This window comes from Taurulus bubalis (genome assembly GCF_910589615.1).
Source record: "Taurulus bubalis genome assembly, chromosome: 13".
Lineage (NCBI taxonomy): Eukaryota > Metazoa > Chordata > Actinopteri > Perciformes > Cottidae > Taurulus > Taurulus bubalis.
Window position 1 is genome coordinate 23,310,192 of NC_136601.1, and position 26,640 is coordinate 23,336,831.

The 26,640-nt window shown below is 38.5% G+C and overlaps 1 protein-coding gene across 3 annotated transcripts; it reads right to left on the minus strand.

Annotated features, from left to right (window-relative positions):
* Positions 1–662: 662 nt before the first annotated feature.
* On the minus strand, positions 663–25,472 carry csnk1a1 (casein kinase 1, alpha 1; the record flags this gene model as incomplete). Of its 3 annotated transcripts, none has more annotated exons than XM_079228425.1 (10): positions 24,741–25,472; positions 24,311–24,417; positions 20,165–20,291; positions 19,749–19,847; positions 10,503–10,642; positions 7,645–7,723; positions 7,128–7,202; positions 6,936–7,042; positions 5,936–6,048; positions 663–1,420 (listed from the first exon to the last, which is right to left on the minus strand). In XM_079228425.1, the coding sequence occupies exons 1-10, from the start codon at positions 24,861–24,863 to the stop codon at positions 1,413–1,415; spliced, it is 978 nt and encodes a 325-aa protein (XP_079084551.1). In that variant the 5' UTR covers positions 24,864–25,472. The 3 variants fall into 3 exon arrangements, with proteins under 3 accessions (XP_079084551.1, XP_079084550.1, XP_079084552.1); XM_079228424.1 differs by having other exon boundaries at positions 5,900–6,048; XM_079228426.1 differs by lacking the exon at positions 663–1,420 and adding an exon at positions 13,487–13,570 and having other exon boundaries at positions 5,895–6,048.
* Positions 25,473–26,640: the final 1,168 nt, after the last annotated feature.

The window sequence follows — 26,640 nt, forward strand, 5'->3', positions numbered from 1 at the left end:
GGCAAGCCGCAGTGCAAGCTAATGGTGACACCGCCATTTGAGCTATATCTTTACATAGATATGTTTTAATGGCCAGAATGTCAAATAGAGAATATTTTATGTTGCCATCTTTTACATGGTTGCTGGTCCAACATGTAAGAGACCTTTCCTAGCTTGTGGTGCTCATCTCTATCAATGCAGAGGCGGTGTTATTTAGTCTCATTATCCAAAACACTTTGACTCTTCATAAACTACCAGCATTAACGTCGGAATTCATTCCATGTGCTATACAGCAGCAGTGTAAGGTTACATTGTTTTGGTACTTATAAAACTCACCTACATTGGGTTACTATGAATTTAACTAGAATATTAAAGATATTCTTATCTGCTTTCTGGGTGTATGCAATCTGACTGGATATTATCAGTGCTGCATGTAAACGTTTGTGCACTCAAGAGTACAATGGTCGCAGATTTATGAGGATTAAACACATCAGCAATGGAAGATCACAGGAGTTTACACAGTGCCTCATACAAGCACCCTTTATGATGGAGAGTTAGATTTGCTATTAACAATTCTATTTGTATGATAAAAGATCAGATGGTCCCATTCAAGCAATTTATACACGACTGGTGCTGGACAGACGGGTATGTGCAGGTGGTTGATAATAACTTGTGCTTGGAAGTCCGAGTTATGTAATGTTTTTATTGGTATTTTTGGAGAAGACCATTTTACAACAGATTTAATAATAATTCAGAGCTCTAGAGGGAGAGAGCCAGAGTATCATTCTATCATTGACTGTTGCCATCAGCTGCTTATATTGTCAACAGGCAAACTCCTAATCACCATTGGAAAACAAAAAGAAAAACCAACATTTTTGATTTTTTTTGTAAATAACATCCAGGGTTGTATCATTCAATTATTTCAGAAACAAAAAAGGAATAACAGTTTTCTGTTTTACATGTTTTAACATTTGCTTGGTAAAAGGAGGGAGTGAAATAATTGAGTGAAGAGGGGGAAAGATGCTTTGAGATGTTTCCACTAGGAGAGAAAAATAGAGGGTCAGCTGACTATCTTCTTAACTTCAGTTCCCAAAGAAACCTTACAAAAAGTCAACACGGAAAAGAGAACAGAGACGGGGATGGTTGGGGAGGGTGTGTGTCGGGCGGGCAGGGGGCTACAGCCTCCACATCCAAAAAAAAAAAAAACCTGCTTTTCATTCTTCTTTTCTTTCGGAGTGCAGAGTTTTATTATATATACATATGAATATATAGATAACACAGCTGACAAAGGCATGTGGAGATCTATACATTCCCATTACATAGATAGTTATTATGGAAGGAGAGACAGACTCTGTTTGTCGCTTGTCCAGGAAGAGAGACTTGTTGGTCCTGGCCACCAACGCTTCTGCAGCTCTGCTCTGGGCAGAGACCTCTCAGAAACCTACAGACAGAAACACAGGCAGCAACGTTACCACAGCGTTCAGACGGAGCCCGACTGGCTCCACAGTGTCACCAGGATGGTGGTCAGCAGCAGGGAAACGGTAAGGAAAAGGAATAGTCTCCTTGAAAAAGGTACCAGACCAAAGTAGAGTTCTTTAAGTGGGTTCAGTATCCCAGTTTGAAAAGGAAAGATCCATCTTAATGATAAGTGTTTGGTTTCCAAACAGAGAAAAAGAAGGTGATAGAAGAATAAGAATAAAAAAATATATATATATATAAACAAATGTAAGATATACATCTTACAGAAGGCATCCACACTGTTCACAGCAGTTCAGTGCTGGTTTTTAAGGCATGTATCTGTACATAACAGTAACCCTAAAGGCAGAACTGTGTGTGTTGCATGTTAGAGGAGACATATCGGGACAACAACATTTAGCTGAGGTTGTTGTATTGTAACACAATTTCATAAAACCCCTATGTAGAATAGAATGAATGTGGTCTAAAAAGAAAGTTGGGGTATGTTAACATTACCATATTACCAGAAGTCAGTCTCTCTCTCACACACACACACACACACACACACACACACATTATTCCAAGTCACTGAGTGGTTTTTGAAAAGGGTTCTGCACTGTCTGCATGTATTAGGGTTGTGATGTATATATCACCTTTTGGTATTAAAATGTATTTTTGAAACAGGAAAGCCTTACCGAGAGGCAGCACAGGCATCATTAAATTACATTTAGCTGACGCTTTTATGCAAAGCGACTTATAACGCAGTCATACACCGTAGAACAGCTACGGGAACAATTTGGGGTTTCTTGCCCAAGGACACATCGGCATGGGAATTGAACTGCCGATCCTGATTGAAGGACGAACCTGCCCCAGGATGCTACTGTGGGCTATAGTTCATGTTAATCCTCAAAAAGTTCACTTGCTTTTTAAATTAGAATTTGTTAGAAAGAATGTAAATGGCTAGAGCAGTGACTCTGGGTCGAGCTAAAACAGCGTCTGCTTTACGGCGGCAACATTACGACCCATGAAGACCATCAAACAGATTCAACTTTACTGGAACAGTCTTCACCTTGCCAGTGTTGGATCACTCAAGTGCAGAAAGCAGCAACTAAATATTCTACCGGAAGCCACAATGATGAACTTAGAAATGGATTAAATGAAATCTGAAATCTCTTTAAGCATTTTATTCAGTCAAATACAATACAGGTCTGACATTACTTGGAAAGGGGCTACCATGCAAGGTGCCACCAGCCCATCAGGACTAACATTCATACACCGCAGGCACAATTTACGGGAGCAATTTGGGGTTACAGGGACACTTCCAAATGAACTAGCGGAGCCGGGGATTGCACTATCGCTCCTCTGATTGAAAGACTACCCGCTCTTCCACCGAGCCCCTGTTCTGCTAAATTTTGTCAGAGGGGATTGAAAAGATTTTAATTGTATATTCCCACTACCAAAGGTTGTCGAGTTCCCTAAAATACAGTGTGTTGGGTGTAATAGCTTGTTTAGAGCCTTCGGTCTCAAACAGATCAGAAGCGGCTTCTTCTGCCATGAGATCAAGCCAACAGCACACGAGCAGTCTAGTAGAGATGGTTATATAGTACGATCAGGTAAAAGGTATTCATCCACTTTTTAATGCGTTGGTTTAGTTTTTGAACCACTGTTATACTGCCCTTTAGAATAATTGCATCAACAGCATTCTGTGGAAGTTAATTAACATGTTATTCTGTCGGTGCATCAAAGTAAAAGGCTTTGAGCAAAGAAGCCCTTGAGGCAGTATCCCTGACAGAAGAGGCAGGAAGTATGCGGTTAACTTCATTAAGGCTGGTTCAGAGTAGGTACATTCTGTTTCAACAGAGGTTAGAAGTGGGTATCTTTTTAACTTCTGTTTTTATGTCAAAGAAGGGTTGCAGTGTTGACTGCAGTTTAGGTGGACTTGAGATCTTCCAAGCAGTTATTCTTTGCCACTGCCAGTGATGACTGCTCAACTGGAAATAAATGGGAGAGAAAATGAGAAAAATATATGACTTAATAAAAAAAATTACGAGCGCCATTAGAAAGCACCAGCATTATATCACGTTTTTTAGCATGACATGTTTCAAACTGCACAATACATTGTACATCAAATTATTGCAGAGCTGGCTTGCTGCCTTTGATAGGACCTCTACAGCTTGAATGGCCAGGAAACTGCCAGCACTCAACTCCTGGCCCAGCTCTGCTTTCAAACTGGGCTGGGTTCAACATTACATCTCCAGCAGTGGAGAGCAGCCCCTCTGCTGCAACATTCATACCAAAGAAAGTCTTTAATCATCTTCTTCACGTGACCAGAGTTGACCTGTGAGCTGCAGGGTCAGCTGGTCTGGGTGCTGGGTCGCCACTCTATTCCGTTAACATTGGCTAGTCTCAGGGTGATGGGTTAACAAGTAACCACAAAACAGTCTTAAAGCTGGAGATGAAGATATCATGTGTAAACTGGATGACTTTATGAATTAATTAGTACAAACTAGCGTGTCGGGAAAAGGGCTGAATAACACTGCAAAGTTGGGTGAAATCTTGGAGGTTAAACTGGCCTCACCTCAATATGTGAATGAAAATGTGTTCTTTGGGTACACACAATATTCCCCTTTACAGACATGCCCACTTTATCCCAATCCCATTCAGTTTGGAGCAAAAACCATGCCAGCATACAGGGTGGAGTTGTTGAAATTTCTCAATTCTAAGTTGCATGGTGATGCGGACATTAACGACTCAGCATCGATGCAGTGACGGAACTTAATCAAGAGTTTGGTTTAATTTCAGCTCAGTCTTTACTGTGTTTTCTGCTGTGTGTACTCGTTTAGCTTTTTCCTCTGATCTGTTTCACTGAGGGCGGAGCTTACACACACACACACCTTAAAAGTCCGCTATTGTTGCTCTTGCTGACAATATTAGTCGCTTGGTTGTAAACAATGTTGGGCTGAAAAAATATGCATGCAGGCTGAAATTAAATTCTGTTGGGAGATGCAGTGACTAAATCAAGATAGAGAAGAAGAGCTATAAGTAAGGAAACTAACTGAAGCTGCTAGGCTAATTAATGAAGTGTCAAATGCCATGGGCATTGAATGTCCTGTCTTAAGAGTTGTTACTGCTGAAGGATATAAGTTTAGTTTTTATACTATAGCTGTTTTTTAAAGCACTTGAGGCACTCTTGAAAAGTAGCCATGTGCAGTTCTACAACAATAATAAAAAAATAGTTATCTTGGTTATATTTGCACCCTTCTTTTCTGCTGATCCGATCCTAAATGGTCCGAACCATACGCCTTGTCATCACTTGCATGTCTCACCGAAATGTTCTTTTCTGTTAAAGGGTGATACCAATAGATTCTTATTTATCAAGGAGACCAATAAGAGATATTTGGAACAGTGAAAATGAACACTACAAAATCCAATATATATATATTTTTTTTTTAAATCTCTGAAGCATATACTTAAATAAATGCTGCAAAGCACAACTTTAACATAAATAATTGCTCTTCCCATGCTGTCATCTGTGCATTGCTGCCTCTCTGCAATACTCCCATATTGCACTTTTAGAAAATTTGAGGACAGGCTTGGAAAAATAGGTTTCATTCCAAACCATGTGCTTTAAGTTACTTATTGTTACACAGCTTCTTAAAAACTTGTGCTTTCATTTTTCTAAACCAGATTGTGAAGTCGTTAACACAACTTCTCTTCACTATTCTAGCATAGTTTTCCATCTTATTATTTCTAATATGAATGCCCCGTAGTAACACCTGACTTCATGTTCACCACTAAGGAGGCTCATGGAAACTTCCACACAGATATAACCTTTATTCTAGTCCCGAGGGACCAATAGTCCTCAGGTTGAGGTGTCCAATGAGCCACACCTTGTCGCCACCTGCCTGACACCATGTGTGGATCATTAATGTCTCAGTCAAATAGCACAGAAAGACAATGGTTAAGTAAGGAGGGGAAACAATAAAGATTGGAGTGGGAATGTTAATAAAAGACAGACTGCAGAAGAGTCAGGTGTGCAATCAGAGTGAGTTGGTCAGGATTAAGACGTGCGCAACAGAGAGAGCCTGTTGCCCAGCCCCAACAAAGGAACAGAATAGCATGGCAGCAAAGTTAGTAGTCAAATTCCCCAAGGACGTCTTTGCTTCTGCAAGACAGACCAATTGTATCAAATTATTTTCTTTGGGATTTTCTGTTCTTTTAAAGGTGCCTCCTGAAACTTTTAATGTCGTTTGGCTTCATCATTCCAACAGGAATTATAAGCTTTGTTTGCTTTAGATTTCCAATTCGGTGTTATATTCTAAAAAAAAAAAAAAAAAAAAAGTTGGGGGCACCGGGGTGTGGGTAAGGGAATAAAACAATATCTAAGAGTCCTAAATGCAACCCTAAATGAATATATGAGCAATTGGTGTCTGTAAAAAACGTCGCTTGGCTGTTTGCTACTAACCTTTCATGTTAGGCTTGGGTTTGTCAGTTTGCTTGCCTGTGGGGGTTTGTGCCTGCTGGCCCTGGCCCCCGGAGGTGGCCCCCTGCTGGGCTGCTTTCTGTTTCAGCATGGTCCAGTCAAATGTGTAGTCATACTGGTGGTTCAGAGTCCTAAAAGGAAAAGAAAGATGCATCAGCCCAATATTGTCAAAAATTAGCTGTAAAAACGGGTTATGGAAGGACAGCACCTTGGGAAAGAAGGAATGAAGCAAAAAAACAATGGCAGGGGGAACGAAGCAAGAGATTGGAAGACAAGGCGAGACGGGACAAAGAAGAGGGAAGGAAGACAAAGAATAGTAGAAAGACAAGCAACGATCCTGTAAGGTGATGCCATAGAAATTCTACTTAGCTTTAATCTAGCATGCTTTGTTTGATATTTATACAGAACATATAACTGAGTGACAAAAAAAAGACGTATTAATTAATGGGGATGGGTATCTCTAGGATCTCAGTAATACTGCTTCAGTTTTATCGGTTCACTTTCATAACTTAATGATTGCTTTCGAATTATTAATTTTTTTAAATATATTCTGAAAACGATTTTAAATATAACTTTGGGCTGTTTCTAGAGCATGAACGTTAATGTTTGAAGCATCAAAAGTCACTATAAACTCAATGCGGGACTGGAAACAAATCTAAAATGTCAACCAGTAAACCATATTCCTGAGTAAAGCACTGGTAGAGGGAGGAGCGGCAGCTTTGTCCCAGCCAGCAGACAAGTTTGCAAGAATTTGCCAAAATATAACGCTGCGTGACAGTTAAACTACATACAGACATGCGTTTGTGCTTTTCTGTAAAAATTTGCCATTAGCGGCACTAGCCTGCCATGCTTGTGTAAAACATAGGAAAGGGATGAGCGACTCGGACCGAAAACATTAATATCGCGTCGCTACATGTTTCTGGTTGTTGAAAAGCGCTATTGATCAAGTATTGGCTGCGGGACATCCCACGTTGGCATTAAGAAAAAAAAAAAGTGTAGTACGTGGATGTCCACTTACCTGAAAAGGATGCGGAACAGTTGGCGCAGGTACATGTAGTCTGGAGCCTCCTCAAAGCGTAAACCACGGCAGTAGTTCAGATACATGGCAAACTCTGCTGGAAAACCCTGGAAACAAAAGTCATACAATTCAGTTGTGTGAATGTGGCACAAAATACCTTTTACCACTGCACACTCCTGAAACTTTTCTTACCTTACAGAGGACCTCAACAGGGGTGGACATCTTTTTCTCCGAGATCTTCTCATATTTCTGCTTCTTTGTGGCAGCCTGACAAACACACAAATACGCTACTAGCAACATACTCAAATGGCTTTTTATAACCTCCTACAGACAACTTTTACTTTCGTTCAATAAATGCAGTATCTGAGTTATTACATCTGCAGCACAATAATCATGTTGGCACCACAGCTCACTGCAGCTGTAGTAGCTTAGTAATTGTGGTATAAGTGCCCACTGTTTCAGACCTGGGCATGTCAAGTGGACCACTGAAAAGGTTTAAGTTGTACAAGGCTTTACAAATTCCATGCTTAAAAGAATCTCAGTAAAACACACATACTGTAAAGCATACGTACAAAGATTGTATGATGTGTATTTATGTGTCAATACAATTTATACTAAAATGAACTTTAAAAAACAAAACACAAAAAGAAAGTAGTTTGAGAATGGAGTTGGATAAAAACCATTCCCTGCAACAGTTATATGTTCATACCTTTAATCCCTGCCAAGGCAAACTGGTTCTGTTGAAGTACATCAGCACGTAGCCTAGCGACTCCATGTCATCACGCCGACTGCAGACAACAAAATGAGTTGCAGAGTAGAGAAGCAGGTCATCACTGCCTCTCTGACACATGTTCTATTCAGAAATATATCTATAGATGCACCGACTGATCAGCAGCCAATTGAAACTGTCCAGATAGCACAGATAGTTATATCAAAGCAATAGACGCAACATGTCATTCTGGAAGACTGAAGAAAACAAATCTCACAATTTGTCACGGCTACAAACAAAATAAGCTGTGGAGCAACATCTTAAAAAGCATTTAGAACATCTCAGGCATGAAAACGGGTCAGGGGTGAAAAAGGTGAGAAGGATATTACCCCTCTAGGGGGATCCGGGGGCATGCTCCCCTGTAAGAAAAATTTAAATATTCCATATTTTAAAGCATCAATCTGATGCATTTTGAAATGCATTTTTTGCCAACCTGGGGAGAGCTGGAGAAACTTAACTTCAGCCATGAGTCAAAAATGATTATGGCCTCCTTACTAAGTATTATGCAAGCCATTTCATGCCAGCCTGTCACTGGGTCTAACATTTACAGTCAGACCTGCAAACTCATGAGGGGTGAACAAGGTGACACCAGCAGGGCGGGGGGGCAGTGACGGGCGAGTCAGTGACGAACAGCGTCACTCGTCGAGAAGCTGACAAACTATGATCATTATGGGTTTTAATTCTTTTGTCAATACCCAATTGTGTGTGCACACACACACACACACACACACACACACACACACACACACACACACACACACACACACAAGTTTGGGGTCGCCCAGACAAATGTTCAGTTTCTTGCATGGAATAGTCTTCATCTCTAAGAACAAGAACAGACTTGCGAGTTTCACATGAAAGTTCTCTTTTTCTGGCCATTTTGAGAGTATAATGAACCCACACATGTGATGCTATGCATAGGAAGGCCAGTTGTAAAGCTTCTCTCACCAGCATAACTGTTTTAAGTTGTGCTAACATAGTTGCACAAGGGTTTTCTAATCATCCATTAGTCTTTTATGCGATGACAAACACAATGTACCATTAGAACACTGGAGTGATAGTTGCTGGAAATGGGCCTCTATACACCTATGTAGATATTTCATTAAACACCAGACGTTTCCACCTATAATAGTCATTTACCACATTAACAATGTATAGAGTATTACTGATTAATTTAATGTTATCTTCATTGAAAAAAAAACAGTGCTTTTCTTTGAAGAATAAGGAAATTTCTAAGTGACCCCAAACTTTTGAACAGTAGTGTGTGTGTGTGTGTGTGTGTGTGTATATATTTTGCAGACGTAATACTTGAAATATGCAATACTGCTATACTATACTGAATATTGTTTTGCTACTACATTTCACTTCATAATATTACACTTATTTGCCATAATATGTATAATGTACCAGCCTTTTTATTTGACCATATTATGCCATACTGTTACATCACCTTACTTTGAGGAGACGTCCCTGTTAGTCTAGAAGACTGAATAATGTTTCCACCAGTAAACCTGAACACGCACATCTCTCTCTGTGTGACAGTGATTATAACTAGATAGATAGAGAGATATAAGCATAACTCTATAGATTATAATTAACTGGAGGATACACTTTCTTTCTACACGTAGATCTTAAACCCTTAAATATAAACAGTAGCCCGGCCACCCTACGGAGGAAACTCATTTCGTTTTTTTATTAAAAATAAAAGTTGGATAAAATCTCCACTCCTTATATGTAGTGAGGTGTCGGTAGGTAGAACTGACTCGCCGCTCTCCTGTCTGACGTCACACGCTGCCACTGACTCGCCGCTGCCAGTAATCTCACTCGCTGTCTCTCCAACAACGTTAGCTAACGTGTTAGCTAGCTGACTAGTTTGCCATTAAAAAACTGGTGGGAGGGAAATGAAGCCGCTGTAGAGAGCTTAACGCTGATTGGCCAAGACTCGACATGTCAAAGATCTTCTATTGCTCAGATGATCACGACCTCAGTTTTTTCCGTGTCCCACTTGCATTTGAAAACATGGGAGCTGGCACGCAAGCACACACATTTACACTGTTTACACTTACAGCTCTAGGAGTTGTTTTCAGAGCAATATGAAATAGATACTTTGATAGAATTATAGGTTTTACTTCCCAACACTAGCTTTAAACAGCTAATTCCAATATTGTGTTGTTTCATGAAAAAAAAAAAAAAAACACTATAGATGGCTATAACAAAGTAGTTTTTGATGGTTTACACAACTTCAGAGAAGCTGAATTTTTGGGGAGGTGAAGAAAAAAAACTATTGTCTGGAGCCTTGTATACCAGCTGCTAGAAAAAAGAAAAACAGTAACTCTGTATTGGCCAATATGGATCATTGACAATAAACAAATGGTATCGGAAACTCTAAAAGTAATATTTGCTTCCGTATTTGTGCCGATTGATCCGATCCGTGAAATTATCCAAACCCTAAGTTTTCGCTGCAACCCTAAATCAGCCGAGCTCTTAAATGATAGTTAACTAAATGTGGTGAAATAACATACATAAAGACACACGTATATATCATGTTTAAAAGTCAGATAAATGCAACATTAAGTAAGAAGCTGAAGGCACCAGATTAAAACGTCAGATGCCTGTGCAAGTTAACTCAAAGTCTTCCTTTGGTAGCTCTGCTCAACTGAGAAACCAGTCCACATCTTTTCAAATGCCAAGATCAAACACATTATAATTAGCAAGAAACATTTACCTTAAAAACAAGGAAAAAATGTATTTCTTTGAAAAATAAATAAATAGAGAAACAATTAGATGTGTGCACTGACCTCTGTTCAATGCCCAGGTGTGCATTGATGGAGGCATAGCGTGCTGTGCCAGTCAGGTTCTTGTCTTCTCTGTAGGGGATGTGCTGTCGTGTTCGGTTGTCTCTGTACTTCTTCGCCAAACCAAAGTCAATAAGGAACAACTGACGGAGAGGGAGAGAACACATGATGGTTATCCGTCAATGACACACCAGAGCTATGATAATCTAAAAGTTAAATCAGAAAGAGATGCACAAAATTACATATTTTCTCCATTTAGAAAACACAGAAAATTAGCCGAGTCCTGTTGTAAATCATGAATGTCGAACGGGGGTGGGGGGTCACATCAACAACTACATCCCTAATAAATAAAGTCACTTCTCATAGCTTCAATGCTTTCAAGTTAATTCCGCCTCTCGTACAGAAAGATAGTGACAAGTTATTTTAACGTTTAAAAGGATAAACTAAGTCTTTCAAAGGGATTTATACAGATATTAAAGTTAATTATTCCATTAAAACACATTTGTCATTAGGCTGCGAGAGCACCCTCAAATATTTTGTTTAATGGCTGAAACAGCGGCTACAAAAGATGGTTATTAACATGATTTCTAAATAAGAGATTCAGCAGTGGAATACCCTTAGTTTTGTTGGATTACCTGTCAATTATGCCACTTAATTACAATCTAATTTTGAGAGGTTGTTTTATGAGGGGCAGACAGCTGTACACTCAGATTTTTAAAAAATGACAGATGTCATCTGTAATTCTTAATGACTCGTAAATTAAAGCACAGTAAACGTCCAGGGTATGGACAAGTTGAACACTTTCATAAAGAAGCGGACCAAAAAAAAAAAAAAAAAATCCATCCAACCTCACATCCATGCGTGTGCGCCAACTGCTAATCTAGAGTTCACATGACATAAAATGAATCCTCAAAAGTTAAGACAAGCCCTGTTGTCCTAAGCCACTGCTGGTCAGTGTTTGTCAGAATAGTCACTGTGAAAGAAATGTGTTACTGGTGTAAAAGTCCAGTGACCACACTTCTGCAGTGACAGTCTAACAGTTATATCTAATTTTAAGATTTATGTCATAATCCACCTTCCAGGTTTCATGCGGTTCAGATTGCTACCATGAAGAAAATGCAGTAATTATTGGACAATACAAGGTCTATAAGATCTCGACAACTGATGCATTTAGGGATTGTTTTCATCATCCTCAACCTGATTCTACCCACATGAAGGTCGGATCTCAAATACGTTGCATTTCATTAATATCCGTCATACAGGTGTCCTGATCCTCTGATTGAAAGTCAGGCATGCTAACCACTGAGCCACAGTCGCCGCCGACAACATAACGATGGGACATCTTTAAGACAACTCATGTTCAACCCTAAAAGACACTTTCAATGGGAAAACAACCAGAAGTGAAACTTAAGTAAAAAAAATAAAATGAATCCACTTCCCTCCAAATCTACACATTGTTATGGGGAAACCTTCTCGGGAAAAATATTTTCAAACAGTGACACTACCACAACATGGAAACTAAGAATTATATTGCCGCTTTGCATAATATAGGGCATTCCTGATTCATACTGTGACCATACCAGACCATCTGGAATAGCAGCTTACACATTGTGTCTTGAAATTCTAGTGAATTCAGGCAAACTACAGGCCTGCATAGAACACTTTTCGGAGGTTTTAAGTCCCTCCCAGCACACCTTGAGTACACCACTATACTGTCCAGTCAATTATCGAATAACTCAATTTATTAGGCTAGCTGCTTCAGGAAAATGTTTACCTATCCACATTTAAATGTACAGTTGTTAGTTTCAAGACCTGAATGGGGTAAAGCTTTCTAGTGTCTTCTAGTAATTTAGGCTTGCTCAGATGGATCTACAGTGCTGCCAATGAGTACTTGCATTTGCACAATTTCACCAACTCATAGCGTAAAACACCAATCAAATAAAATCAGAAAATTGGCAGATTGAAATATTAAATGAATGTTTTAATCTATAAAACACGAACCCCTATTTGGACAGCAGAAGCAGCCAATATGAGAGGCCAATTCCTGGTGAAGCATGTGATATTTACATTGGCTTCATAATAGGCTGGAAAGAAAATTACTCTAATTAAAAAACATGATGCTTACTGCCAACCAACTGCTTGCTGGAAGCCATTTGGGGCTAGTGCTACATGAAAGTCACGTGCCCTTTTGACACCCATGGAAACTTGCAAAGTAAAGAAATGTATTTTCAGAATGGTAAGCAGCTGTCACATTCCCTTGTTGAAAAAAAACATCTTTGATGAAGCAACTCCATAGTAGCTTAAGTTCCCTTTGTATCTTAGCAAGTGCATCATACTTCATCTCAAATTAAGTGCTAGCACTTAAAAAAAAATACTTTTAGTGTTGTTCTTCACTTGCTTTTCATTACACAACATTGTTGAATTTTCTGTTAAATATGCAGCTCAGCTGGAATCTTATGAAAAGTAAAAAAATGCATTGGATATAAAATGATTATGTGATGCTGTATATTAATAGTCATCTACCATTTTTGATGGGATGCATACTGATTTTGTATTTATCAGTACCATTCCTAAGTATTAGTTAGATATTCTTAATATATGGATCCAGTAAATCAATTCCAATACGCTCTTGGCTCTGAGATCTGGTTTGATATGAACTATCAGGACAAAGATCACATTAAAGAGACAAACAGATTTTTTAATGGAGGCAAGAAGCCATTTGAGCCACGATTAGAGGGACCGGCAGCCCGTATTACAACAAAGTGAGACAATAGCTACTTCCGGCAATGCTGGTGGAAAGTATGCTTTCCTCTCCCATTGTAATGTGTGAAAGTGCACACTGGGTGGAGGAGTACATACATTAGGTATTATGAGTGCAAGATGGGTGCTGGTGGTCTGATTCACTTTAAACCAGTGTAGTAGTTAGGTATGATTGCAAAGCGACAACTGCTGTTGTGAGGCAGCTGGTGTTGTGGTAAAGGTCACACCTGGTTTAATCCTGAGAAAGATGGGTCCTGAGAAGAGCTAACAGCCAAGCTTCTTTTCCTCTTCCCCACTGACGAGTCTAAACACTAGGGCAGACAGTAGAGGGGCAGGGGTCAAAATCACACAGCCTCTATCCACCTTCAGTCACATTAGCATGAGTACAACAGGCACTTCTGGTTGCACTCACATGGTTTTCTCCCATTGATACAACTAACAGTGTCCTGTACAGCTAGGATAAGCCCATCCCTGGCTGGATCTACACTGGCAAAATATCCACTTTAATTCCTTGTGGTACAGATATGATCATACTGGCCATCATTCTAGAAGAAACCACACGACTATGAATTTCTTCTGTCAGGACAACGTGGTAAGATCAACCCTGTACAACAAGCCAAAAGTGTCTCTTGAAACGTAGAGATGTGGAAACTTCAATATCATGTCCAGTGACAATGACGGCCAGTGCAGACAGGCAACACCATGGCTCAGAAAAGACCTTGGGGAGTGAGGGGATGTCGGCAGCAGATGGTAAAGACAAGAGCCCATGGTTGTCCTTTTTCCGCCAGAAAAACAAATGGTTCAGATAAAATGTCTGGCAACAAAGAACGCTTTAACAGGCCACTGGTCAGATATTATCTTAACCAAGTTGTTCACAGACCACCACTTACAGAGGCAGAGTTCCTGCCTCTTGTTTACATGAAAAACTTCAATAATTTGCAGCTAAACAGACACAAGGGGTTGAATCTGTACTGGAGTTTAGTTACTATGGGAGAAAAATGGCTGTGATCACCTGTATCACATGAAGGCATCTTTAGACTTACCAACTCAAACTGTTGTCTCATCTGTCACTATGATGGAGCAAAGCTCCACGAATACAAAGGCTGTGCTATAGCTGGTTTATTGTAGAGCGCGTTAATATTATGAAACAAATAAATGAACAACGTACTACAATTACATGTGTAGTTACACAGGCTGAATCATAAGCTATGAAACAATGATCCCCAAAAAGCAGCAGTCTCCGCTTAGCGACAAAGTATAAAAAGACATGTTTGTGCTCTGTATTTGTACTTTTCTGGTCAAACCAAAACATGCACATTCCAGCACTGCTCTGGGGCATGATCCCAGAACAATGTCTACCAAGTCAGTGTTATACTTCGTGTGTAGTGTTTTAACTTTCCAGAGTAAAACAGAGCCCCTCAAATCTGAAATATGACCTGGCGTGTTGAGCCCCAACCGTACTCAGACCTAGACAAACCTCAGCAAGTTTTGTGACAATCAAAATGGTGACGGTAAAAAAAAAAAGTGCAGAGGCTGAAAGTGAGATAGCCAAGATGTGGAGGTAAAGACAGCAGTGCGCTCGCTACAAATCAAGGGCCCTGAGGGCCACATGAGAAAGTGCCTAGTGAAAATAAAACATTAAACTATTAGGGCAATGAAACACTTGAACACACTTTTGCCCAAAACACATCCATATCAGCATGTGCACACATCAGGTTTTTTTCAGAATACATTGACGTGTTGACGCACACATTGGCACTTAAACTAATTAAAACAATTTAAAAAACACAGGGGTTTATGACCAACTACAAAAATGTTGGAGAATGTTAGTCCAACAAGATTATTTATCCTCACAATGGTAATAATGGTCAAAGTGAAAAAAAGATGTTACGACATTTATGGCCAAGGAGGAATAAAGAAATGTTACAATTTATTTCAAACTTTGCTTGAAGTATTTTAAGTCTATCAATCTGTAAGCTTTGTATTGTTAAGCCAATGAAACCATGAGCCGAGTAAAACGCTCCCTCTACATTTAGTACTGACAGAATGTTCTCACAAGCAAATGATTTTGCAACAAAAAGAGACACCCCATTTGGCTCAAGATGCATAGACAGAGGCAACTCCAACCAAAACACCATGGCCAGCAACTCCTCAAAATTGTCATGCGATTGTGGGCCGCCTATAATGTTTGCCTTCTTAGTCGCGCTGGTCTCAATTAAACTTGTTTATTCCTTTTACAAGAAATTGTAATTCATGCCTAATAAAAGGCATGAGCAAATGTTGTCATTGACATTAATTATAGCAGAACACGTCTCCCCAAAACACTTTACCATTACATTTCCAAGTCTTTCCATGCATTTGAGGTTAATCAAGACCTTACATTGTCTGAAAATTCAGTGTAAACTTTCCATAAAACATAAGAATAAAAAGGTTGTAGTCCGACGTTCTGTGCTTAAGTGTGAAAAGACCAAGCATTACAACTTCAGTTGACACTTCCAATAGTACACAGTAAACTGGGCTTTGCTATAGACTAATACGTCTGTCCCTCTCTGGCGCACGTAATAAGTATGACAAATAAAACATAAAAATATTTTATGTTACTCTGTAAAAACAGTTATCATTTCTGCCATCCACCACAGAAATAATCTCCATTTTAGCTTGCAGAGTTGAAATATTTAAACTTGCGCGAATAAGGCACATTTTTTGCGTGGAGTCATTCATTCGCAACGATCGACTTTGCATGTAATCTACTCCTGCAAAACAATCACAACGGTTTTGGTGTGAACATAGCATAACAAGTTTATATATATATATATATATATATATATATATATATATATATATATATATATATATATATATATATATATATATATATATATATATATATATATATATAAAAAATAAATAAAAGCAGGACAGATCAGTGGAGGTTGGGCTGTAGTTGGACACCGGCTGTGGACAAAAGGTAAAACATACATCCCATGCTTTAACTTAACCAGACGTTGCCTGTCTGCAAGGGCTCAAAATAATGGGCTTAATTTCAGGCAACTTGATTATACACACACCTCTGACGCAAACAAATGACATCACAAGACAACAAAAATCACTTCAATGTTGTTGTTTTTTTGAGTAGCTAGAAAACAGCATAATTGTCCTTTATGCTGAATCAATTATTTGGCAAGAATCCAGGCCTTTGTGAAAAACAAAATACATAATCACTAGGGACTAAGATTTTGTTGTAGATTATTAAACTTTGTGTGTATGCAAACCTTTGGAAGAAACACGTTTTAAAACTTCTTCCATTTATCTAGATTAGTGTAGACACATTTAAAGGGTCACTTACCCCAAATTACACAAAAACATTTATCACTGAAATAATCTTTTTCTTTAGACACCTAAAAAAATAATTTGAATAAGGGCAAAATTAAAGACAATTGACACTGGAGAACTGCTGTCAATCTTTTAAAGCCTACAAGCCATTCAGTCTGTGAATATTTTATAAAATATATGTATAACAATATACAGTTATAGCATTTAAACAGTTTAAACATTTGATATCTTGTGAGGAGAGGGGTGACCTTTCTTCACTTATCTCTTCAACATGCAGCTGTCAAACAGTTAACATTGTATTTACATTTCTCCTGAGCCTTCCAATATTATATTAAAACATCAGTTAAAAAGATATCGTTTCAGATCAAAAGATACCTTCATTATCATCGGCAAAATGCTATAATAGACGATCATTGGACTAGATGTCAGAAGATGACTAAAGATGTGCATGATCTTATTGCCTGTGTCAACTGTGTAGCCTACATCTTTACATCTTGCACCATTTCATATGAAGGAGCCATTTCCATTTAGTTGCCTGGTCTTTGTTAATATCAATGAGTTAATGAGATATTTCTGTCAAAACTTTGTTATTCACATTATTCATTTTATGTTTAGTTATTTGCGTTTTAATGTAAAAAAAGAAAGAGGTTCCATCTCCAAACTCCCCATTACTTGGTTTTATAAGGTTCTACCTGCAAAGCACCAATCAGTGTTTAGAATTCAAAGAGGACAAATAAGGTTCTGCCTTGCTCCATGGCTGAGGTTGAAGAAGCTTCAGAGATCACGAAAATGCGCAAAATCATGTTTTGAGGCCTTGTGACTCATTTTATTACAGACATTGTGTGAATGACACTTAAATATGCAAACTAAGTTGAAACCAATTACTTAAAGACTGTGTAGAACATACATCGTAATTATAGTTGGGAAAACGATTTAAAACAGTATATATGTGATGAACATAGAGCAACACATATGTGGTGTGGTACACAGTATGTATATGATGATGATGTACGGGAATTCAGACCAAAAAGATCATCTGGTACCATTGGCATCAGCCAATTGGGATCCTTATAAAGGAATCAACACACTAAACTTAGAAATTATTCAAGAAAGTAATTATTGTTCAATAAATTGATTAGGTCACACAGCTCATGCTAAAGGTTTTTGAGCAAGAAAGCAATTATTAATGACTCAAATGTTATGATGAGATCATTAAAGGCAGTCAGCCAGAAATGTACTAGTGTACTACTGTAGAGATCTGAAATAAAATCAGTTTTCTTGCTGCTAGTAAACAAATGCCAACTCCACCATGCTTGAGTTTGTGTCTGTTCAGCGTAGCGCTTACATTCAAAGCTCAGGCTGTGACACTGATAACTAGTTTGTGTGAGCAAAAACGTGGACAAGTGAAAGTTTAGGAGCAGAACTAGACGTTCACTGGAAAGAAAAACAGCAGCCAGACGGACAGCAGCAAACAAAACATAATGGGAGCCTTAAGAAAAAGGAGAAAAGAATCAGCAAAAATGAATAGTGAAAACTAATTTGGTGAACTGCATTGTTAGTGGAACTTTAATAATAGTAGTGTCAATATAAAGCAGTCTTTGAAAAATTTAGTAAAATCAAAGACTTTCAGTGTCTAAAGCAATGCCTGTTACTGAATTGTTGCCCGTTACAAAATATCTTGAATCGTAACTTCACTCAGAAATGAATACATCATTTACTGTATTAATCCAAAGTACCACATCATTTATTGGTGAAAGCCTTCATTTTTGCCATGTCTAAGTAAATAGAACCTTATAATTCAAAGTGAAAAAATTATTTGCAGAAAGTTTCATCGTCAAAACATGTTGTACAAAAACAACAACTAAATTGCATAATTCATATATTGACAATGTGTCGATATATGACTCAAGTGATTAAATATATTTATGGTATTATTAGCTTATGTGTTCAGTGCATTTGCCTTTGATGTTTAAGGCTAACAGCATAAAGACTAGGACACCATGAAGCATTCATATATATTTTGTTTAAATCAGTAACTTCAATACAAGTTAAAAAGCTTGCCTTAACGTTATATGCCTAGCTTACCTTGGACCAGAGTCCTCAGCCTAGAGCTCTGGAGATCTCAGTGATGAATCACTAACGTGGGGTCTTCCACCTAAATGCTTCCTCCATTTTTAATAACCTCAACTATGTACAATTTATTGGTGTGACCTGATGACATTTGTCTATTTCTGCCAAATAAAATAGGTATAACCAATAACAATTGTTGATCTCATCCACAGAGGTTGATTGAAAATGCTTTTATTTTATATTTATCAAAAGAAAAGTTGCTTTATTTAATTGCCTATTATTATTAACAATAATAACAATAATAATAAGGAAGGTATTTTACGTCTTGTCAGCCGATATTTATTTATCCAATTTATTAATATATCTAATCACATAGCTATCTATTTAAATGGAAATGTCTTATAATTACTTTGTTTGTCTTCGTTTAATCTAATTGTCACATTATCATAAAATGAATATGGTTAAAAAAAGTATGAAAACATTACATTTTAAAAAGCCCATTATGTACATGTCATATTGAAACATGAGCTGATTTTAGTTCTACATAAACTTACACTTGAGGGGCAAAAGATAAATGAGCATTACTTAGTACTTTTATTTAACTATGAAATTTACTGAAAATGCCTTTGCACTTGTATTCAAGAACACCTTCACTGTCCTCTTGTATGAACAGATTTATATGCAATTACACTAGTTAGGTCTCCTCTTTTTTTGATTATATTTCATATAAGGCTATTACTCATTGATTTTTGCTGCGCTGAGAACAGGTAGTGTTGCCTTCAGTCAAAAGACTGATGAAAGTACAACATTTGACACCATTTGCAGGCTTACAAAAACATGCAGTGGACGAGGTCCCAATTTCAAGGTTCTTCTGAAACAGCAGAACAGTCATAGCCATTAAAAGCTTCTTTTAGAGGCAGTAATATAGTATATGGAGAGATCTCCATGAATGAAGCTACATTTGTAGATTGGGGAAGGGACCAGAACTGTGACGTTAACGTGTCCATATAGACGTCTGCCAACAGCTCTATTGAGAGCTTCAATTATCCATACTTACTATATGTATAGGACTGAGACGGGTCTTACCTTGTTACAGTGACGGCCGATGCCCATAAGAAAGTTGTCTGGTTTGATATCTCTGTGGATGAAGTTCTTTGTGTGTACATACTCAATTCTGCTGATCATCTAAAGACAAAAAGAAAGCCACGGTTAAATATTTCAATGTTTTGATCATCCTTCATATAACATAATGCAATAAGTAATCATTTAAACGAATATGGGCAATTTAAAGTCACCAATACCTAAAACTGAACTGGAGTACCCACAGGAAACCAAGGCGGAGACCATGCTTACCCCTTAATTACAACTCTAGTAGGTTGGAACCAGGACCTTCTTGCCGAGAGGTCAGCACCACATTACTGCTTGTATTTAACAATGATCCTCAGGAATGTTCATTGCTTCAGAACATTGCAGAGAGGTGGATGTGTGCAAGTGTTAGATACCTGATCTGCCAGCATAAGGACCGTCTTCATGGTAAAACGGCGAGAACAGAAGTTGAAGAGGTCTTCCAGACTGGGTCCAAGCAGGTCCATGACTAGGACATTGTAGTCCTTCTCTTGGCCATACCACCTGGAAACATAAGTCATATCATGAGGGTGGGTTTGTCTCACAGCATATCGTCAGAAACAAACTTCTCAGGTTGAATACACTTCTCTGCTTTCTCATGAAAAGAAGTGTGTAATGGTATTAAAGTAAGTTATGTTAATTTTTCACTAAAGTTCTAATTAAAATGTTAAAGTACTTTTTAATTCGTCAAGTATCTAATTCACACATTACATTTAGCTGACGCTTTTATCCAAAGCGACTTACATTTTTGCTCTATACACCGTAGACACAGCAGCGGGGAGCAATTCGGGGTTACGTGTCTTGCTCAAGGACACATCGTCATGTACTAGCGGAGTCGGGGCTCGAACCACCGATCCTCTGAAAGATGGGAATGCTAACCACTGAGCCACAGTAAAAAAAAAAAATAGCCGTATACAATATATTTAGGACTGAGCAGCGTTATGTATTGTCCTTTTAGACCGCTTCTTCATTTAACTTGTGTTTAAGTTATGTCAAATGTAGGCTATTATATGGCCGTTTAAAACATGTCTGGTAGGTGCGCTGTATGGCCGTAAGTTTATTAACGGCTATATTGACAAAAAAACTACCATAAACCCTGCTCGCACACGTGTCATTTAACACTGCGTTCACAACGCAAATTTCCACCGAGCAGCGCGAATAACGTGCCGCGTTGAGACGCTCCTCCCGTCATCGCCGACACCCTGCCGTTGTTGAATCAAACTGGCTATTGGTACTCTAGTAGCGCTAGAAGCAGCAGTCATCTGACGCAGTTCCTGGAGAAGTCTGAAACTCGCCGAGCTACTTCCACAACACGTACAAAGCAGAAATTGTGGTGATGGCGGAAATGATATTATTATTATTCCATGGAGATAATCCACTCCTCCTGTCCGGCGCGAATGAAAGGAATAACCACAAATAGTCCGGCGAGTAAAGCAGCGCAAAAATTTGCATTGCTATTTTGGTGTGGCAGTCTTTGTCTCAAGCTCACTAGTATTTTATTCTTTCAATGCAGCGCAAATCCGAAGCATCAGCACAAAACAGTTACTCTTTTCATTTCTGACTTTGCACAATTTAACAACAGGATGGAACAGTTGACTAAGCACTAAAAGACCCCTATTTTTTATTTTAAATCAATCAGTCTTACATTAGCCCATGATTATGTTCTTGCCCCCATGTAATGGGCAAGAGATCCAGACGTAACTGGCAAGTATGTTAATTCCGATTATCTAGCAATGTCTTGTGTTGTCAGAAACATTCATACATGTTCTTGTACTGGCATGTACAGTACACCACCTGTACTTAACAGGCTCGTGCCAACTCTTTATTTTTTCTATTCCAAAGGTTAATTCCCTCACATATGTTAAATTTCATATTTCTCACAAAAAGTAGTAGTGACTAGAATAGCTGTTCTTTGTTTAAAGAAGCCTCTATTTTATTATTGATCAAGTGTGGGTTAAACAAACATTAGAAATTACATGGTTTCAGTCAGTGTGAAAAAAAAGGGCGAGAACGAAGACTGAAACTATGATAGGCGGTGACTGCCGAAAAGGTAAGCCAGGTTGTAGTAGGAGTGGAGGAGGGGAAGCAGGACAGGCAGGTTGGACAGGCTCAAACAAGCCTTTGCTGCAACATTAAGTCAGCATTACCAGTGCAAAGATTCAATGAAGTTCCTGCTACAGCAAAGGTGGAAATGCTTTGCTTCAAAACCTACAGGACCTGTCATCATTAATAACTCCAATTCATGACACTGATTCTTTAAAAACCCATTATCAGATTTTACATCCTGGTGCTTACCAAAAAAAGTTGCCAGCATTAGGACTCTATAATGGCCATAAATTGTACAATTGGCATCAAGCCTGTGTGTGCTTATATCTATGACAGGGGTTAACTTACAAAGCAATTGTAGTTTGTAAAGAAGGTGTGTGTGTTCAGAGTTCAGGTTTCAACAAAGTTACCATGCCATAATGGCTCATTTCAGCCATTTCCCAGCGGTGCACGTTAGCCAGATATTGAACAGGGGAAGGAAAATCAACACCAGTTCAATGTTGATATTGGTACACAGGCAGACACTTTGTCCTAAAAAAAAAATAGCAATGCTTAATAAAAATGTTATTTTCTAACAAGAGACCATTGCATAAACTAATCTATAAAAGGTTGTCAGAAATGTAAAATTAAATGTTAGATTTAAAAACAAAAAATGTATCAGTATCTTCACTGAATCAAAATCAACCTGAGCCAATCCAAGGTCTGTGGATCACTATAGGTACCAACAGCAATGTAATGTTTTTTCAGGTCAGTCCAAGCACACATTTACTCATTCTTCAAGTCCGAACAGCCCCAATCACATAGCCTGTTCGAGGCAGGGCTGTTCCTTCTGTGTAAAAGGTATGGAGACAGCAGAATAGAGGACATGGTCCGTGTAAAAAGGACTGGTGGAACAGCTACACGCACACACTAGATGCAGACATTGTTGTTTGGGGATATGCTGCAAGTATGCAAAGACGGCAAAGCCTATAATGTCCATATTTCAAACTAATTATGCACAAGGTAAAACAGATAAAGCATTATTCCCTCATCCACACAAGAGCCATGGAAACCAACAAGACCAATTTCACTACTTTAATCTATGCACCAATATTAATGATACATGTCCAATGGACTTTCCTTTAAGTGGAATTAGATGAGAAAGCTTTATGAATCCTCTTTGTGGAAACCTTCTCCATCATTTGATTGATAACACGCTTCTCCTGTCACCGTTACGCAAATCCGTAACCAAATGCCATAATCAGTTTCTGTTCAACTTTGAGGAAGAAAACATTAAAACCATGGAGTAATAAAAGGACTGAGTTAACTGAATTGGGACAAGTTAACTAAATAAAGTCAAGCACACTTGACTTTACACACTAAACATTAGTATACCAAAGAACCTTGCTGCTGTGGTCAATCAAATAAATATCAACAATGTACTATCTTTGTTTCATACTCCTCCCGTTGTCTTGGGGTCAAAATGACCCATCAACACACATACATATTACACTCGTACACGGGTCATTTTGACCCCAAGACAACGGTAGGGATACTGGACAACAGACTTCTCGTCACATGTAAGACATTAGTATATTATTGCTGTTGTGTGCACAGAACCATATTCATTTGTTCATTGTGCTTCCACTTTTGTACATGCAGTGGCCGGAATTACTCTCATCCTCAATAGCGTCACACACTTCAAGCCAATATACAAACGGATGGGGCCAAAGTTGTCAACAACTGCTCTGCAGTAACGAGTCAAATCCACATACCCATTCAGAATAGTAACGCAAAGGTAAAACAGCCACGTGAGTAACATGGCATAGTATATACTATATAGTTGTTGTACAGTGTGGAACTATGGGGCACCGCTTGCGTCTCTAAAACGTTACCACATGCTCTGTCCAGCTAACGCTCCATCCCAATCTTAACAGCTAATTCAACACAACATATCGAGTGACCCATTACAGGTAACGACGGGGTCACTTGACGTTTAGCGCTGAAATAACGCGGTGATAACACACTTCTAACGTGGGTCTTGGGTTGTTGTTTTCGCTTCTGTGCTCCGCCGCCATTTTCTAACAGAGTTAGGGAAGACATGTTGGGAGCTAACACAACAAAAGAGGAGCGGCCATTTCCAACCACATAGTTGGTTTCCCTCAACCGCTGTAATTCACAATAAAAAAGGGCACAGGTGGGGTCTGAACATAACTGAGACAAAGCAACTGGTGCAACGTAAACCCGACGCGGTGTTTCAGCGATCGTGAAAAATATATCGTTCTTAGAATAGACCAAGTAACTTTGTCCAGATTAGCAGGCCTAATGCCAACCAGGTTGCTGTCTCTAACATTATCGTTAGTTGTATTTTTTTTCTTTTTCACCGTAGACTTCACCCAACAGTGTAGCTAAATGAAGAGATATTTTAAGAATTAAGTGTAACTTTATTGTCCGTAACGAAAGTTACTAAGATGTAACGTAATAACTACTCCCCTTACCTGATGTGTGGAATCCCGACACCACCTTGTAGGATTTTGTACAGCTTGCTTTCGTATAACAGCTGTGGATGTCTGGCTTTCTGTGATTCCAATTTTACAGCTACCTCCTGAAGATGACACAAAATACAACATTCATATCTCCAACTCGGTTGTCGGTCACTATGTTGGTCACAGAAAAGGCAAATATCTTGGCATACGCTGTAAAATGAATAAAGTCAATGCATGTATCGTGAAGCATTTTTATCTGACGCTAAATATATTTTACCGTTTAGTAACTAGAAGTGACCAGCTAACTTACAAAGACATGCATCTAGTTGACTCTCATACGTTTGACTCAGTCACGGTTGTGTTGAGAAGGAAAATTGCCTATCGAACTTCCAACAATATAGGTTAGATCAATATAATGGTAGATGTTGAAGCAGTGAATTACCTCTCCATTTGTGATGTTGATGGCCAGATATATGTCACCGAAAGATCCTGATCCAATTTTTCTGACAAGCTTGTATTTTCCACCGACTATGAATTCGGCCTTGGAGCCACTGCTGCTCGCCATAATATCCACCAAATGACAATCTCCACCAGATTCACTTTAGAAAACTCTGCGGCAGTCTAGTCGATTGTCAGCAGAACATACAGAGTCCTGTATGTCCAGTGGTCGTTGATGAGGGCAAATATGGACTAGCTGTAAATGGTACTCCGAAGATTTTGTTCGCCTATTAACGTGACAAGCAAGTTGAAAAGTGGATTTCTCCCGACTTTGTTCGCTTTATTCATAGGCTACCGGATACAATGGATCTTCGTTCGAATAAAACCTCCAAGAAACACGGAATGCCGTGTCACTATCGAAGTATAGACATCCAAAACTAAATCCGAAAAAGCTTACGGCCTTCAACAACCACCCGGCTAGCTCGTAGTAGCAGCTAGTGAAAACGAACGTTGGCTAGCGTTAGCATCAAGCTAACGCTGTCGCAAGGACCGCCGCGGGAAAATGTCCGGACCTCCTCCGTGCTGAGTAGCAAAAAACAGCCCTTCTAATTACGCGTCCGATGGTAATGTTGCTTTTTCAATCGTGTTAGTCCTTTAAGGGCGTTTTCAGCAAACTTCAAGGGTCGCAACCGTCTGTAGAAAGCGCAACCCACTCACTCCGCCATCTTGTCTTCTCTACCCTTTCTCTCAGCTGGTTTCCGTTGGAGGCGATTAGCTAAGGTTAGATATCTCATGACCCCTTTAGGTGCTATCGGAAATAATATTCCAAGACTCATGACCTGGGCCTGTCTATGGCTGTATATGATGTCTATATGAGTATATTAAAGTGATACATAGTTGTGACAGATAAAGGGAAGCTATTATCTATGATGTCCCAGCCAAAAACTAAAAAGTTAAAGAGAGATGTGTAATGTAACCATTTGATTGTCAATTTAATGTTAATGTATGCTAAATAATCATTTGTGTGTATTTCGTCTTTACTTTTGTGTGTGTACTTTTGTGCCCAGGTTTTTTTGTGTGCATCATATTGTATTGTCAAATGTAAACGAAGCCTAAATGAAGCCTAAACGAAATCCTAAATGTAAGTATCATTCCTCAGTTTTGTATGTGTTTACAACCTTTCCTTTTAACATGTTTTAGATTTGTAAAGTGAACAATACATTATTATATGTACCTAGTCACCTAAATTCATGTTGGCTGTCACTCATTTAAAATAACATCTGAATACAGTTAGGAAGCAGATGAAGTTGAATGAAATGTAAAGTAAAAGTTGTGCTTTAAATGATCTGTACTACATTTCAAAGCATGTTAATTAATAAATTAGTTCTTCGTAACATTTGAATCAAAACATTTTTGTTTTTACATTATTAATGTGTGCTTTCCAACATAGTTTATGATCAATTATCTTGCCCAGAAAGTTATTTTGTACAGGTTTTCTATTTCAACATAATTTCTGATCATTTTTACTGAATTTTAATTTCAAGAATTTGATTGATTACCAAATATAAACATTGGTGCTTCGTACTTTAGACTTTTGGGCATTCTAGATTTAATTATCTCTGGTTTCCGTGTGTGCACACGCCCTGCAGTGTCATGCCTTTTTAAGGGGATTGGCACAAGGTACAAAACGTTCTGCGGTTTAAGAACAATTATGACATCATCACAAATTTGACATTAACTTTTCCCGGGACCTTTCTCAAGAACAAATTCAAGAAAAAATCATATATAATATATACAATAATATATTTTAAATTATTAATCATATTTAGTACAGAATATATATTATCTGATTAATAGAAATGATAGTACTGTATAATATATCCATCCATCCATTGTCATCCGTT